The sequence below is a fragment of the Somniosus microcephalus genome, chromosome 12 (assembly GCF_052327205.1).
Source record: "Somniosus microcephalus isolate GS21.2 chromosome 12, FLI_Smic_1.0, whole genome shotgun sequence".
Classification (NCBI taxonomy): Eukaryota; Metazoa; Chordata; class Chondrichthyes; order Squaliformes; family Somniosidae; genus Somniosus; species Somniosus microcephalus.
Window position 1 is genome coordinate 101084169 of NC_140998.1, and position 16461 is coordinate 101100629.

At 44.5% G+C, this 16461-nt stretch overlaps 1 protein-coding gene across 2 annotated transcripts in view; it reads right to left on the reverse strand.

Annotated features, from left to right (window-relative positions):
* Positions 1 to 16461, reverse strand: part of slc25a21 (solute carrier family 25 member 21) — a 730433-nt gene that overhangs the window by 5295 nt on the left and 708677 nt on the right. For both annotated transcript variants that reach the window (XM_086003353.1, XM_086003352.1), the window contains exon 7: positions 7068 to 7175. In XM_086003353.1, the coding sequence (XP_085859479.1) occupies positions 7068 to 7175 (108 nt within the window). The remainder of the gene's footprint in view (positions 1 to 7067; positions 7176 to 16461) is intronic.

Genomic DNA, 16461 nt, shown 5'->3' on the forward strand with positions numbered 1-16461 from the left:
CCTGTACTCGAACCCTCTCGCTACGAAGGCCAACATACCATTTGCCTTCTTAACCGCCTGCTGCACCTGCATGCTTAGCTTCAGTGACTTGTGCACAAGGACACCCAGGTCCCATTGCACTTCCCCTTCTCCCAATCTATTGCCATTCAGATAATTGCCTTCCTGTTTTTGCCACCAAAGTGGATAACCTCGCATTTATCCACATTATACTGCATCTGCCATGCATCTGCCCAATCACCCAACCTGTCCAAATCATACTGGAGTTTCTCGGCATCCTCCTCACAGCACACACGCCCACCCAGCTTTGTGTCATCTGCAAACTTGGGCAATATCAGTGAGGTTTCCTTATCTTCATTCAGTTACCTTTTCTGCACGGTGTACGTATGGGTGTTGGATTAGGCTCAGCTGTGCTGCCCACTATGGTTAAATATGAATATATGAAAAAAGGATGAGAAAAGATTGTCAGCCTCATCACTGCTCACCCAATTCAATAAACAATGCGACCCTGTACAGCACTTTCCCCACTGGTAGTAATTCTAATGGCCAAGGAAGGCAAAACACAGAATAAGAAACTTGTAGGCCATTCTAGGAAAAATTTGTGGAAATTCCTTCTGATTCCATAAGGCAATTAAGCAAGCTCCAGGAGATTACGGTTATCCATGATGTATCATAAGTGAACTTAACTAATACCCCCTGAATAAGCCCCCCAGCCCCGTGGAAAAGTCTACACTTCCAGGTTTCACCACTGAGCTAGGCTGGGTGGTAAATCGTTAACAGTGCCCTGAAACACTGCAGACCTGCTGGTTCAGGTGTTGCATTACCAGGTCTGCCATGGAGGACTAACTTGGTTCCAATCTTTCATCATCAGGCATGTCATCTTGGAGCCACCTCAATCCCAAGGAGACCCCACTTACCTCCTCCAAGATGGATAGTCACTAGTAGCTTATTAGACAACTGAAAAGCATGGGTTTGAGCCCTTGTTAAGTACCAAGAAATCTTATGAGTAACACGGTGAGCAACATAAATAACCTTAAAATAGATAAATGCGTTTCCACCATCTTCCTGACCACAGTGTTAACACGCATATATCGCATTTGAAGATGGTTCCATGAGTTAGAGGTACAGAGCTTCAGCAGCAACTGCTTGCCTCTCTGCAACTCATTCATGGCAGATACTGAATCCTGGACTTAAAAGCATGTGTTCTCATACCCAGAATCCAGATAACATCTTGCAGCAGCTGTCAAGCTAAGCCTCAGCTTCCTCATCAACTATATAATGGACATCTGCTTTTAGCATGGTGGAAGCAACTATGCAGAAAGTTTGTGATGTGCCAGTCACCTTGATGTTCTACATGTCCTACTCCTATATCATGTATCAGACTGACTCAAAGGAGAATTGTTTGACACATATTATATGTCACAACATTAGCCTGCAATGGGATAATGTACCTATATTTATGACATTCACTGGTACACTGTCCCACAGGATAACAACCTGCTGAAAAATAAATATTCCTCATTCCTGCTTATGAACTTTTAGTGGCTACTCAATGACTAACCCCCACATCCATTTCTTGCTCTGTTACTTTTAATTAGCACCTGTGCATGGAGTAAACCTGGCTTGAGTTGCCTAGCCCTTGGGCATAACACAGCACTTCGCCACCATAAATGCCATCTCCCATCTATGAGCTTAGTCATTTAACTTATCTAAATCATGTTGCAACCTATAATCTCCTCCTTATTGTCAACCCTAGCAAACATGTTTGTTTCATTCACAAATGTAATAATCGCACCATTGGTGCCTCCTCAGGATCATTAAAAAAGCAACAAAAAGTAAAAGGCCCGGTACAGAAACCCTGGGAAACTCCACTTATCACCAGACTTCATTCTGATCTCTTCCTGTTAATAATCACTTTGTTTAAGCACAAAAAAACTCCCAAGCATTCTTCTATGTCCTCACTAATATCACAGCATTTGATATTTTCTAAAATCCATCTATACAAAAAATTATAAAACACTCCCTGGAAATTCAAATAAACAGTATTCACTGGACTTCCTATTATCCCTAGTTTTAGTCACTTCTTCAAAAAACTCAATTATATTTATGATGCATGGCCTGTGTGTCCTAAAGCCCTGTTGGGGGTCACCAAAAACTTTGGTACTAAATGTTCCTTTACATACTACTCTTCAATATTTTTCCTGCAACTTACTTGCTTATCAGATCCATTTTGTTAACTCTTTTAAATAATGATGCCACGTGAGATACTCTCCAATCTTCACAAACATCTCAGACTGCAATGAGCTATGGAAAATAACAACCAATACCTCACATCTAACTTACCCCATTTCCTTAAGTACTTTTGGATAAACTGAATTGATTGAGTTCTTTGATGACGTAATGGAAAGGGTTGATGAGGGTAGTGTGGTTGATGTTGTGTATATGGACTCTCAAAAGTCATTTGACAAAGTGCCACATAATAGACTTGTTAGAAAAATTAAAACTTATGGGATTAAAGGGATAGTGGCAGCATGGATACAAAATTGGCTAAGTGACAGAAAGCGGTTGTTTTTCAGACTGGAGGGAAGTATACAGTGGTGTTGACCTGGACTTGGGTATACATAATTTCAAAGTCTGTAGATGACACAAAACTCAGAAAAGTACAGTAGTAAACAATGACGAGTATAGTAACAGACTTCAGGAGGACATAGACAGACTGGTGAAATGGGCAGATACATGGCAAATGAAATTTAACGCAGAGAAGTATGAAGTGGCAGAAACATAGAAAAATTGAAAAATAGAAGCAGGAGTAGGCCATTCGGCTCTTCGAGTCTGCTCCGCCATTCAATATGATCATGGCTGATCCTCTATCTCAATACCATATTCCCGCTCTCTCCCAATACCCCTTGATGCCTTTTGTGTCTAGAAATCTATCTATCTCTTAAATATACTCAGTGACTTGGCCTCCACAGCCTTCTGTGGTAGAGAATTCCACAGGTTCTCCACCCTCTGAGTGAAGAAATTTCTCCTCATCTCAGTCCTAAATGTCCACCCCATATCCTGAGACTGTGACCCCTTGTTCTAGACCCCCCCCCCAGCCAGGAGAAACATCCTCCCTGCATCCAGTCTGTCTAGCCCTGTCAAAATTTTATACGTTTCAATGAGATCCCCTCTCATTCTTCTAAACTCTGGTGAATACAGGCCTAGTCGACCCAATCTCTACTCATACGACAGTCCTGCCATCCTAGGAATCAGTCTGGTGAACCTTCACTGCACTCCCTCTATGGCAAGTATAGCCTTTCTTAGGTAAGGAGACCAAAACTGCACACAGTACTCCAGGTGTGGTCTCACCAAGGCCCTGTACAACTGTAGTAAGACATCCTTGCTCCTGTACTCAAATCCTCTTGCAATGAAGGCCAACATACCATTTGCCTTCCTAACTGCTTGCTGCACCTGTATGTTTGCTTTCAGTGGCTGGTGTACAAGGACATGCAGGTCCCTTTGTTCATCAGCATTTCCCAATCTATCACCATTTAATTAATACTCTACCTTTCTATTTTTCCTACCGAAGTGGGTAACTTTACATTTATCCACGTTATACTGCATTTGCCATGTATTTGCCCACTCACTCAACTTATCTAAATCGCCTTGAAGCCTCTTTGCATCCTCCTCACAACTCACAATCCCACCTAGATTTGTGTCGTCAGCAAACTTGGAAATATTACATTTAGTTCCCTCATCCAAATCATTGATATATATTGTGAATAGCTGGGGCCCAAGCACTGATCCCTGCGGTACTCCACTAGTCACCGCCTGCCACCCCGAAAAAGACTCATTTATTCCTACTCTCTGTTTCCTGTCTGTTAACCAATTTTCAATCCATGCCAATATATTACCTCCAATCCCATGTGCTTTAATTTTACACACTAACCTCTTAAGTGGGACTTTATCAAAGGCCTTCTGAAAATCCAAGTATACCACATCCACTGGTTCTCCCTTATCTATTCTACCATTTACATCCTCAAAAAACTCCAGTAAGTTTGTCAAACACGATTTCCCTTTCATAAATCCATGTTGACTTTGTCTAATCCCGTTGATATTTTCTAAGTGTCCTGTTATCACATCCTCTATAATAGGCTCTAGCATTTCCCCTACTACTGATGTTAGGCTAACCGGTCTGTAGTTCCTGGTTTTCTCTCTCCCTCCTTTTTTAAATAGTGGGGTTACATTTGCCACCCTCCAATCTGCCGGAACTGTTCCATAATCTATAGAATTTTGGAAGACGACAACCAATGCATCCACTATTTCCATGGCTACCTCTTTTAGTAATCTGGGATGCAGATTATCAGGCCCTGGGGATTTATTAGCTTTCAGTCCCATTAATTTCACCAGCACTATTTTTTTAATAACACTAATTTCCTTTAATTCCTCCTTCTCACTAGGCCCTTGGTTCCCTCGCATTTCTGGGAAGTTATGTGTATCCTCTTCCGTGAAGTCAGAACCAAAGTATTTGTTTAATTGCCCGGCCATTTCCTTGTTCTCCATTATAAATTTTCCCATTTCTAACTGTAAGGGACCTACATTTGTCTTCACTAATCTTTTTCTTTTTACATACTTATATTTTGGTAGGAAGAATGAGGAGAGGCAATATGAACTAAATAGTACCATTTTAAAGTGGGTGCAGGAACAGAGAGACCTGGGCATGTATGTACACAAATCTGTGAAGGTGGCAGGACAAGTTGAGAAGGCTGTTAAAAAAGCATATGGGAGCCTTGGCTTTATTAATAGAGGAATAAAGCACAAAAGGAAGGAAGTTATGCCAAACCTTTATAAAATACTGGTTAGGCCTCAGCTGGAGTATTGTGTTCAATTCTGGGCACCACACTTTAGGAAGGATGTCAAGGCCTTAAAGAGGGCGCAGAAGAGATTTACTAGATTGGTACCAGGGATGAGGGACTTCAGGTATATGGAGAGACTGGAGAAGCTGGGGTTGTTCTCCTTAGAGCAGAAAAGGTTAAGAGGAGATTTGATAGAAGTGTTCAAAATCATTAATGGTTTTGACGGAGTAAATAAGTAGAAACTGCTTTCAGTGGTAGAAAGGTCAGTAACCAGAGGACACACATTTAAGGTGATTGGCAAAAGAACCAGAGGCAGCATGAGGAAACATTTTTTTTATACAGCGAGTTGTTGTGATCGGGAATGCATTGCTGATAGGGTGGTGGAAGCAGATTCAATAGTAACATTCAAAAGGGAATTGGACAAATACTTGAAGGGAAAAAAATACAGGGCTATGGGGAAAGAGCAGGGGAGTGAGATTAATTGGATAACTCTACCAAAGAGCCAGCACAGGCACGATGGGACAAATGGTTTCCTTCTGTACTGTATGATTCTATGATCCCACAACATCAATTTTAAGTCCATCAACCTTGGCTAAATCCATCTAATTTTATTTCCAATTTACTAATTTTACTTAACATCAAGCTTGTAAAACAGGGATTGCCGAATGTGTTCAAAAGTGAAAATAAACACAAAATATTTTTGGAGTCATCAGCCAATTTTTATCCTCCTTTATAACCTGTCCTGACATATCTTTCAAAGATCTTTTTCTCTTTGATTGTTCACTGTCTCCTAACATAACTTTAAAAATGCCTCATCATGACTCTTACTATTTTCCACTAACCTTTCTCCAATGCCATCTTAGTTTTTCTTATACTATAGCCTATCCTTGCCAACCATTCTTTCTTCTTATAGATAAAAATGGGATGCGATATTAGAAGTCTGCTGGTGACCATGGAACCATATCCTTAAAGGTCATTGCCTTTATGAGAAATGGGGAGAACATTTGTGGTGGAGGGAGGAACTGCTGTGACAATAATGACTTTTTGTAAAAAAAACTTAAAAATTGATTTCTTAAATCCAACGTTAACTTTAATGCATTTCTATTTCAATTCTGGCTTCTTTAACTTCAGGAGCAAGATGGTCAGGGCTGCAGTTTTTTTCCCCAGCTGCTCTCTGTTCAGCTTCTTACTGCCCAATACATGGTGCACATTGTAAAATGGGGCAGATCTCTGTGTTAGTTTTTCATTTCTCTTCCCTCAATGACATGAAGCACTTAGTATTGACAAAGTGCTCCAACTAGCAGTCAGGCAAGAAGCAGTGAGATTGGTCTATACAGGCTCCTTGAAGAAATATTGAATCATACCTCAAAAAGAAATACTATTGTAAAACATTTTAACAATGTTTTCTACTTTGCCTTAACTATTTCAGCTTTTGGAAATACCCTGTAGCATACTTTGGAATACAATTAAAGAGACATTGAGCACAATTTCCCTTTAACCTTCCCCATTTACTCATTACATTCAGGATGATGTTGAAGTTCCTCCTAATTTGTACATAAATAATTCTCTCATTTGAATATTTAGATAGAGCAGTTTTGACTAAAAATTTGTCAACATAGGTTTTTTAATTAGATGATTTGCTTATAACAGGTTCTCTTTCAAAATATACTGCTGGATTCAAGATATCAGCTAAATTATCTCTTCAAACATCCAGTAGGCAGTTAGGGCAGAAGAGATGGATGGATTGAAATTTTAGGTTGTTTGAAGTTCGAGTGTGCTTTGCTCATCATTAAACAAATGACATCACTTAGGCAAGGATGTGCATAAAAATATGTTTCTCTAATTCAGTCACCAGGAAATAATGTTCAGCATATACTTTTTACAGTGTGGACATCATATTAATTTTAACTACTCCACTGTCCCATTTGGTTAAAAAATATATTAAAACAAGTTAACTCTGTTTAGTAAGGTTATGTTTTAATTTTTGTTCTGTTACTTAGTTGACCAATATTTCTCAACTTAGTCTGTGAGAGGGGAGGTAAATTTGATTTGTTACACATACTATATTTCACAAACAGATAGAGAACTAGCTCATTGCACAAAACATAACAAGATAGCACTGCTATAGTGCTTACAATGTACATCTTTATATGTCGCATCCAGTGCTATAAAGTATATGATAATAAAATAGATGACGCTATTATAAAACACAAAAAATTAAATTGCACTGACCTGCGAAAAAGAATTCCGTTGAGCTTGTAAGCTAACCTTGACCACTTCAAACGGGTTGACAACAATTGCTTCAGTGAGTCCAGATCCCAGTCCAGCAATTGTAAAAATCTAAAGTTGTCAATAAATACATTGGTAAGAAATACAATGCAATATTTTTAAATATGAGTAAGACTCCTTTTTAAAAAGGTGTTAGCTTTGGCTCGGTGGTAGTACTCTTGCCTCTGAGTCAGATGGTCATGGGTTCAAAACCCCACTCCAGAGACTGAGCGCATAATCCAGGCTAACACTTTAGTGCCGTACTGAGAGAGCACTGCACTGTTGAAAGTACTGTTTTTCAGATGAGACATTAAACTGAGCCCTCATCTATCCTCTCAGGTGGACATAAAGATCTCATGGCACTATTTGAAGAGCAGGGAAGTTCTGCCGGTGCCCTGGCCAACATTTGTCCCTCAACCAGCACCCCAAAAAGAGATGATTTGGTCATTTGTTTAGCTGTTTGTGGGATCTTGTGTGTGTTTACGACAAAACCTGCCAGAGACACCTGCATCTGTTCCTGGAGTTCCAGCACCGCTGATCTTATGGATGGACCCAGAGGCAGAGGGTCGACATGCAGCTGAGCCGAGCTGGCAGAGTCCTGCGCCCTCCGACTAGGACTCTCCACTGCTGTCCCTGTCTCCACAATCTGCTGATGCTCACTTGTGAGCTGTGATACACCAGGTGACAACACTACTCTATCTCGCGATGGTCCCACTGAGGTGTGAGTGTCTGCGCTGGCACTGCGTGCACTGAATTCTGCTGACGCTATGCCCTCAGAGGTTGCAGCTTCCTCTGAGGAGTCTGGATGCTCAGGCTCTTCCTCCTGGCTAGTGGGGACGGGTGCTTGCGATGGTCCTGTGGGGTAGTAAAGGAAAGAGTCAGAGATGTGATGCCAAGGTTACATGCACATTGCATATTGCAGATAATCATAAGTCCATCTGTTAGAGCTTCAGAATCATTATCAGCGACTCATGCAAGTCATTGAGAGAGATCTAAAACTATTCTGTCACCAGCTTGCTGTGATGCACCCATCTGTCCGTCCCCCACTTGCGCATCGTCCTCCACTCCCACGATCTCCAGGACCACATCCTCCCAGGCTACTGAGGGTGGCCCTCCTCCTGTCCTCGCTCTTTCTCTCTTATTGTGAGCTCTCTTTTCCTGCAATGAGGAAGACAAGTGGAGGTTCAGTGAGAATGAAGGAGTGAGTGTAGAGAACCCATAGCATAGATGCTTAGAAGGAGACAAAGATGGAGTGAGGTGGCAAGACCAAGTGCCCTCCCTGTGTGTTGTAAGTTGTTTTCATAGCATCACAGTGATAGGGAGTGTGAGGGCTGCATAGTCGAATAGTTAGGTGAATGTGACCATAGAGAGAGAGGGAATGGGTAAGGGTGCATGGATGGCAGTGTGAAGTGGGATGTGGAGGAAGAGATTGCTAAAGCTGAGTGCTGGTGAGGAGAGGCAATGGGGATCAGATTGAGGGTGATGGGAAATTCATACTCACTTTTCCAGTGCGCTGAAGGTCATGAAATCTCTTCCTGCACTGAAGCCAGGTTCTGCGGGTTACTGACAAAGAGTTGACCTCCTCTGCCACCTGGACCCACACAGCCTTGGTTTGCTGGGGAGGCTTCTTCCTCCCTGAAGAAGGGAAGAGCACCTCTTTATGTGCTCTTGCCTCCACTAAAGCCTGCAGGGCAACGTCATCGAAGCGGGGTGCAGGCCTAGGTCTCTGGCTGGCCATTCTTCCTGCAGGTGCCTCTCACTGCAAAGGCCAAAAGGTTGGCAGTCTGCAGAATAAGCAAGGCTTGTTGCAGACCTTAAATGCAGCAGCAATGATGACGTCGTGGGAGGCGACTTTCAGACTGGAAAAACTCATTGGCCATGGGTTCCCACACGTTGGAACTCAATTGGCCAATTAAGTTAAAATTGCATCAATCTCCCACATCGATTTAGAATCGGGTGGTTAACACAAATTGCGGATTACACGACCCCAGCCCGCCCCAGTATCAAAATCCAGCCCACTAAGTATGTTAGACAAGAGTTCCAAAATAAACAGAAAATAAATCTTTGAGATAGTGAGGCACTTAATTAACTGGGAGAATGGTTCATTTGATAATCTATGATACCTGACAGGTCCTGTTCTGCTCAGACGTGGGGGGCTATAAATTGGTTAGCCCCCGAAAATGGCATGGGGATCGCGATGTGTAATTAACCCGTGGCCGTTGACTGGAATGCAGACAGCATGGAAATTTGTGCTGCTTGCTATTTATAATGATTTCATCATGCAGCCGGCACTTCCTGCATTGTTCATTGGCTGCATGCATCAGCAGGGGCCCAATATCATTAGTAACTTGCACTTCTTAAAGTTAGCCTGCCCTACTTAAAGCTAGCCTGCACCTCTTAAAGGGGAGGTGCATTGTGGCTGCAAGTGCTGGCAGTTGATCTGCACTCAATCTGACCTGGGAAAGAGAGAAGAATGGCTGACAATGGGAGTGACCGGGCCCCAAGGTTTTTGGAAGCTGCACTGGAGATCTTGGTGGAGGAGGTGGAAAGGAAGAGGCAGGAGCCCCTCCAGACACACAATGAGAAGGCAGTGGGAACAGATAGCCGCGGAGATTAATGCAAGATCTGCAGCCCCAAGGATCTGGATGCAGTGCTGGAAGAAGCTTAATGACCTCACACGAGTGGGCAAGGTCAGTGAATATATCTTCAAATGCCATATCCTACCAACTGCACCACTAGCCTCGGCCACTGCTCAATTCACCACACCCCCATCACTTACCTACCAACAATCTCTATTAATCAGGGGTCATACCTAAGATTATGGGGGAAAAATTCAGTTGGTTTGCGCCTCCCGTTAGCACCTTAAGAGGGCGCTAATGGGGCGCAAAGCAACTAGCGCCTGTGTGCGGCGATGTTTGCGCTGCTTACGAAATTAACTAGACATTGTGTGGCGGCGCTAAACACAATCTTCTGCGCCGGCAGATCGTGATGACAGTCGAGTGTGCAACACCCCGGTAGCACCCCGGACCAGATATTGAGTGGCGCCCCCTGCCTTACTGCCTGGCGCTAGCAATGAGAGGTTGAGGGGAGCGTTTTGCAGTCAGGAAGGGACTGGGGGAGTGCTATTTAAAGGTGACCGCTTCCTGCCCTTTTTTGTTGGTGGCATTTTTGCACCACGCATTCTGAGAGAGAGAGAGAGAGGCTTCTGGAGAGATTCAACGCAGTGTGAAGGAGTTTTGGGTACTGAGCAGCAGTTTGCAGGTTCATTTTGATGTGCCCTTCCTTGTATCGATTTAGAAGAGACTGTGGGGGCTGCACTCTGAGCTCTTTCCCTGGGCCTCTCCATTGTTCTTTCCAGCAGATTTGATGTACCGGTCTCTCCAGGCCGAGATTCAAGGCTGCAATGAGCAGGATGTGGATGGAGAGCAAGATCAACCCACCCCTTTAAGAACTGGCCGGCGCCAGTGTGTCTGTGTTCCATTGCTGACTGACATCACATGAGCTTCGCCAGCACTCTGAGGGAGTGCCTCGCTCCTCAGCCTTTGCGCCTTAAGACAGGTGTGTAGCACTTGATTTAGTGCTCCAATCACCTCCAGGGGTGATAGAAGCCAAGTTTGTAGTCGTAGGCGATAATTAGCGCCAGGCGATAATTAACGCCAGACGCTAATCTTTGCCCCAGCCGATAATTGCGCCCCAAATGGGGCGACACTGAATTTCTCCCCCTATATGTTTCTGCTCATCCTCACACACTTATCACTGTTGCAAGCCTCACACACACACACCTCACAGCTTACACACACTGCCAGCTATTCAACCATGATAGCCACATCACCCAAACAGATTGCACGACACTCACTGACACACTTCCCTCTCTCTTGCAGGAGAAGGTGGTGCACAACCAGAGGCAGCAGGAACTAACTGGGGTGGGGGCGGGGTGGGGGGAATTTGCATGTCTGCATGTTCTACCCCCATGGAGGCGGTGGTGCTGGTCATTGTGGGAAGGGGAATTACTGAGGCGTGTCCACTGGTGCGGTTGAAGCCATTGATGATGATGGTATCCTCATACCTAACCCTCCTTCTCACATCCCACTTTTCCCTCATCCCTAACTCTCTTCTGACTAACAAGCTGCAGATGGTGTAAGCATGCACTTCTTACTTTCTCCTCTCCCCTCGCCACAACCCAACCCTTGTCCTTTTTTCATTTCAGATACCCAAGAACTGCAACCTGCCCAGGCAGTGGTGGAAGAGCAGGAAGACAGTGAGGATGAAGGGACACCATCACTCGATTTCACATTGGCAGCCACTAGCTCAGAGACTGACACTGCGTGTAATTTAGAAGATAGCATAGAGGCGGGATCTGCATTTGGTAAGACATTGGGCACAAGTGCGCAGGAGCCAGGGCGGTGGGGTGGGGGTGGGGTGGGGCGGAGGATAGCGCAGGTGCCAGCTCGCTGGAGGGCAAAGTCACAAACTAGTTCTGCTGCAGAGGACTCAGATGAGGACATTGATGGACCAGGCTACAGAAACAGGCTGATGAGTGTAAACACCAAAATGCTTGGTGCATTGGGAAGCCTGCCAAAAAGCCTGCGTGCAATGTCAAGGAGCATGGAGGAGTCCGGCACTAACTTGGCACAGGGCTTTGCGCAGAGCTTGGTGTCCATCCTCACCAGCATGGAACTGGTGACCAACTCCATCAACACACTTGTGGAGCCCACCATGATGCAGCTTCTGATGGCCGATGTCTCAGCTTCCATTGCAGCACAAGCACCAGCTACCCAACATTTAATTATTGCAGTGGAAGCTCAGACTGCTGCCATCATGGCTCTGGATACCAGTGATCAAAGGGGTCTTCAGCAGTGTCACAGCAGTCCAGCAATCTGTTCTCCAACAGATTACTAGGATTGCTGAGGTGCCGCCCCTAGAGTGTGGCAGTGACTCCATGGAGCACAAACCTGCTGCCCTCTCTCCGGATGACAGCATTCGTGCTCGCACCCCTGCCACTCAGCCAGTGCCCTTGCCTGTCATCCAGTTAACCTAGACTGCTGCCGCCCATGCTGAGATGGTGCAGTCTGAAGCCGGGCCTTCTAGGCCCAGAGTTGATTGAGGTCATCCTGCAAGGCCATCTGCAGTCTCCTCCATTGAAAGTCAGCAGCCTTCCACCAGCCATGCGGCAGCCACTGGGGTAGCACATCGTAGGAGCACTAGGACAGGCAAAGGCGCATGGAAACAGGCACTAAGGGAATGCACAAGGGTGATTAGTTTATTTTTGTATGGTATAGGGGCATCATTAATTTATAAATTTTCATTGGAATGTGTATTTTGTGTTGGCTTTTATTTTTGCTTTGTGGCCAAGAGGACAATGTGATCGTCAGTGACAGAGTGATGGTAAGCAGTGTGGGACTGTTGGTGAATGGGAAATTGGGGTTGTTGACTGTTGAATTAGTTGATCATGTAGAGCTTGGGCAGAAAGGGGCTGTTAGATTAAAGCCTCCCTTTCTCTTCCTCATGCTCCTGCTCCTCAGCTTCTCACCTGATAGGTGGTGGCCAGGGCTGTTCCCTCATGATGGCAAGGTTCTGCAACATGTAGCATATCACGACAAATCTTGAGACCCGCTCAGCCGAGTACCGCAGGACTCCTCCAGAGCAGTCCAGGCAGTGGAAACATTGTTTCAGGATACCAATGGTGTGCTCTACCCGATTTCTTGTGGAAGCATGTGGCGTTGTATGCCTGCTGTGGACATGTCTGTGGGTTGCGAACTGGAGTCATGAGCCATGTTGTCAGTGGATAGCCCTTGTCACCCAGTAGTTACCCTTTGGTTTGCCGTGGTGTTTGAAATACAGCAGGCACAGAGGGCTGCTGCAGAATTAATGCATCATGACTGCTGCCAGGTACAAAGCATTGACCTGCATGATGCACTGCCTATGGTCACACACCAGCTGCACGTTGAGGGACTGGAATCCCTTTCGGTTCAGGTACATGTCAGAGTTGACATGAGGCGCACGCAAAGCATGTGTGTGCAGTCAATGACACCCTGCATACGGGAAGCCTGCAATCCTTGTAAATGCTTGTGCTCGCTCCACCTGCTTCTCTCAGGCAAGAGGGAATGAAATTAAGTTATCGCTCTTTACAAAAAGAGCCTCAGTGACCTCCCTTATGCAGCAATGCATTGCAAACTGTGAGATGTTGCTAATATCTCCAGCACCAGCCTGGAAGGAGCCAGACGCATAAAAGTTCATTGTCACGATCACCTTTACAGTTACTGGCAATGCGGTCCTTGCCCTGCTCTCAGGCTGGAGTCCTGGCTGCAGCAGTTGGCAGATTTCAGTGACAACCTCCTTAGTGAAGCGCAGACATCTCAAACATTGGTTGTTGCTGAGGTTCAGGTAGGAGAATTGCATCCTGAACACACTGGGTGGATATGGCCTCCTGCTGAGAGCCCTTCTTCCCCTCCTCCTCTCTCTTCCTGCAGCCTGTCCTGCTCTGTGTGGCCTCTGCTCATTCTCCCAGTCATGCTTAATTCCAAGAGGAAGGCCTACTAGGCCACCCATGCCTGGAAACAACTGGTTATTGCCCAAGCCTTTAAGTTACCAAAAAGGTCCTTCAGCACCAGCCAGACGACTCCCTGTAGACTATTGCAATTTTCAACAAGTAAGGAAAAGCACCCAAAATGCAAAGAATTGCAGCAACAGCCAGAAGAAATAATCCAGCAACTAACTTGTAAACAGTTGATGATCTCTTTAAATAGCTCTGGTGGGGCCTCCTTCATTCCGTTGAAAACGTGTTCAGTTGTGGAAGGTTAAGAGAGGGCATAGGCTGGTGTGTGAAGCTTCAAAATGTCAGCGCTGGCGTCAAATCGCCTTGCTTTGCATATTCCGGTGGATGTTAGGTGCGCGCGCACTAAACCCTTTATCAATATGCCGTCTGGCGCACTTCGCGTCAGAAGTGTGCACACACGCCACGGACGCCATTTTGGAATCTTAAGGGGCCTCATAATTTCACCCTCGGAATATCTAAACCTCATTTAATTATAATTTTCTTCGTCTAAATGTGGACATAGTCCTGCAGCAACATAACAATGCCTGCAGATGGTTTCAAAGTGATTTTTTTTTTTAAGTGAAAGAATGTTGATAAATTCATCTCCCAGTTTAGGGGTTTGATATTCATGTCCTGTATGGATACTCAGTCACTCATAAATGCTAAAAATGTTCTTATCCTTCAAAATAGCTATTAGTGCATCTGTCTCCTTAGGTATCTGTTTTATGACTTACTGTAAGAAACGATTGGTTTCAAGAAATAAATAAAAAGGAAATAAAAATCTGACAAAAGAACCAGTGATTATTCACTTTCAAGAACCCAGATGTTGATGGATCATGTAATCTATGATGTACTATTATAGGAATGCAGACATTAATGACTGGTAAATCCACACCATTCTGGATTATATTTTTAATTCAAATATTTCGTAAAAACAGTGTAACATCATGATTCAACTCCAGGGATTTAGTTTTCTCTGGCGGTACAGGTTTGTGTAAAAAGTTTTGATGTGCTATTTTAATGCGGATGTTTAAAAAGAAGCAGTGAAAATCCATGGCTCTTCCAGCACATGTCTGTCATAAAATCAGCAGATATGTGCCGAAAGGACTGGAAATTAATCTTGGACCTCCCATCAGGAGTTCCCCACATTGATCTGAACTCTTGTTCTCACCAGGCTCTCACTAGGCTCCCTTCAGAGGGACCTGTCGGAGGCCTGGTAAAAGCTGGGGTCCAGGCCAGGATCATTATTTTTAAATACTTTACTTATTTTGGTTTCCTTATTTTTAAATGTTCTACTTATTTTAAAATGTGGTCCCTTCTTATAAAGTGGGCCAGTGGGAGCACATACCCAGCTGACTAATCATGAGTTGTACGTTCTGGCCTCTGCCCTTTACCTTGTGTACTTTCGCTTCTTTTAAAAAAACGTGAAAATTGTGCCCTTAAAGGATATTTGAGATGTATCTTTTGAGGAGATAAATGAGCCACCTTGCATTATCAGGATTCCTGGGTGCCCTCCTCAAAAGATGCATGCTTCAAATATCCTTTCTCCAATCCGTAAGTTCATGTGATAATGTATATGGTGGGGAGTGTTGTATCCGTGTGTTAATGGAGACACGGAATGCAGGAGTTGGTTTCACAGGTGTTTACTGAACAAAGTCTGGAGGTGAACTAACAGATACAAGACACTATAAAGGCTTATATAGCCCGAGTGGCCATTACCGGCATTACAGTACACAGGGGCTCTTAAAGGCACATACACCACAATTCCTCCCTTTTTAGACAACCAGTACATAACATTTTAAGTAATCATTAATTAACATGTTACAAGAACAATAATCTACACATTTGCTGCAGTTAATCAATTATAAGTCAGTCTCTCTGGAGGCTTCCTGACTCGGTCCAGATAACGCCTCGGTGGTGTAGTAGTTTTTGGTGGTGTAGTAGGTTCTTTTGGCAAGGTCGATTTGGCTTGAATGCCAGTGTCGGGATCATCTGGTTCCAGTATCACCGGATCGGAGGTAGATACTATGGGTATCTCTGCTTCATCATTAGGCGTATAGAGTTGTGGTGTAGGTTGTCCCTTTTCGGATGACTCTATGATCTGGTCAGCATGGCGCCTTATTATGCTTTCTCCAATGTCCACGGTATACATCAGCAGTCCTAGTCGTGTGCAAATAGTTCCAGGCTGCCATTTCTCGGTACGGTAGTGCCGGGCCAAAACTTGTTGACCTATCTGGAAGGTTCTAGTTGGCCTTTCATTCATGCCTTGAAATTGCCGGTTCTCCACGTCCCTTCTGATGTTTGGCTTGATCAAATCCAGCCGGCATCTTAGGCTTCTATTGAAGAACATAATGGCGGGAGTTTGGTTTGTAACCACATGTGTTGCATTCCTGTATGTAAACAAGAAGTTATCTACCTTATGCTGTAGATTTATGTCTTCATTACCCATGGCCTTTATGGCCTTCTTGAAGGTCTGGACAAACCTTTCAGCCAATCCATTGGTGGTGGGATGGTATGGGGCGGACGTGTAGTGCTTAACCCCATTGTTTTTTAAGAACTTCCTGAATTCTTCAGACACAAATTGCGGTCCATTATCAGAACAGATCTGTTCAGGCAGCCCATTCCTGGCAAATATGGTCCTTAATACTGTGATGGTTTTTTCCGTGGTGGTGGAGGACATCTTTATTACCTCCGGCCACTTGGAGTGTGCATCAACCGCGATTAAGAACATTGAGTCCATAAATGGACCAGCAAAGTCGATGTGTACCCTTTGCCATGGAGATGAGGGCCACTCCCATGGATGTAGAGGGGCTTGTGGTGGGG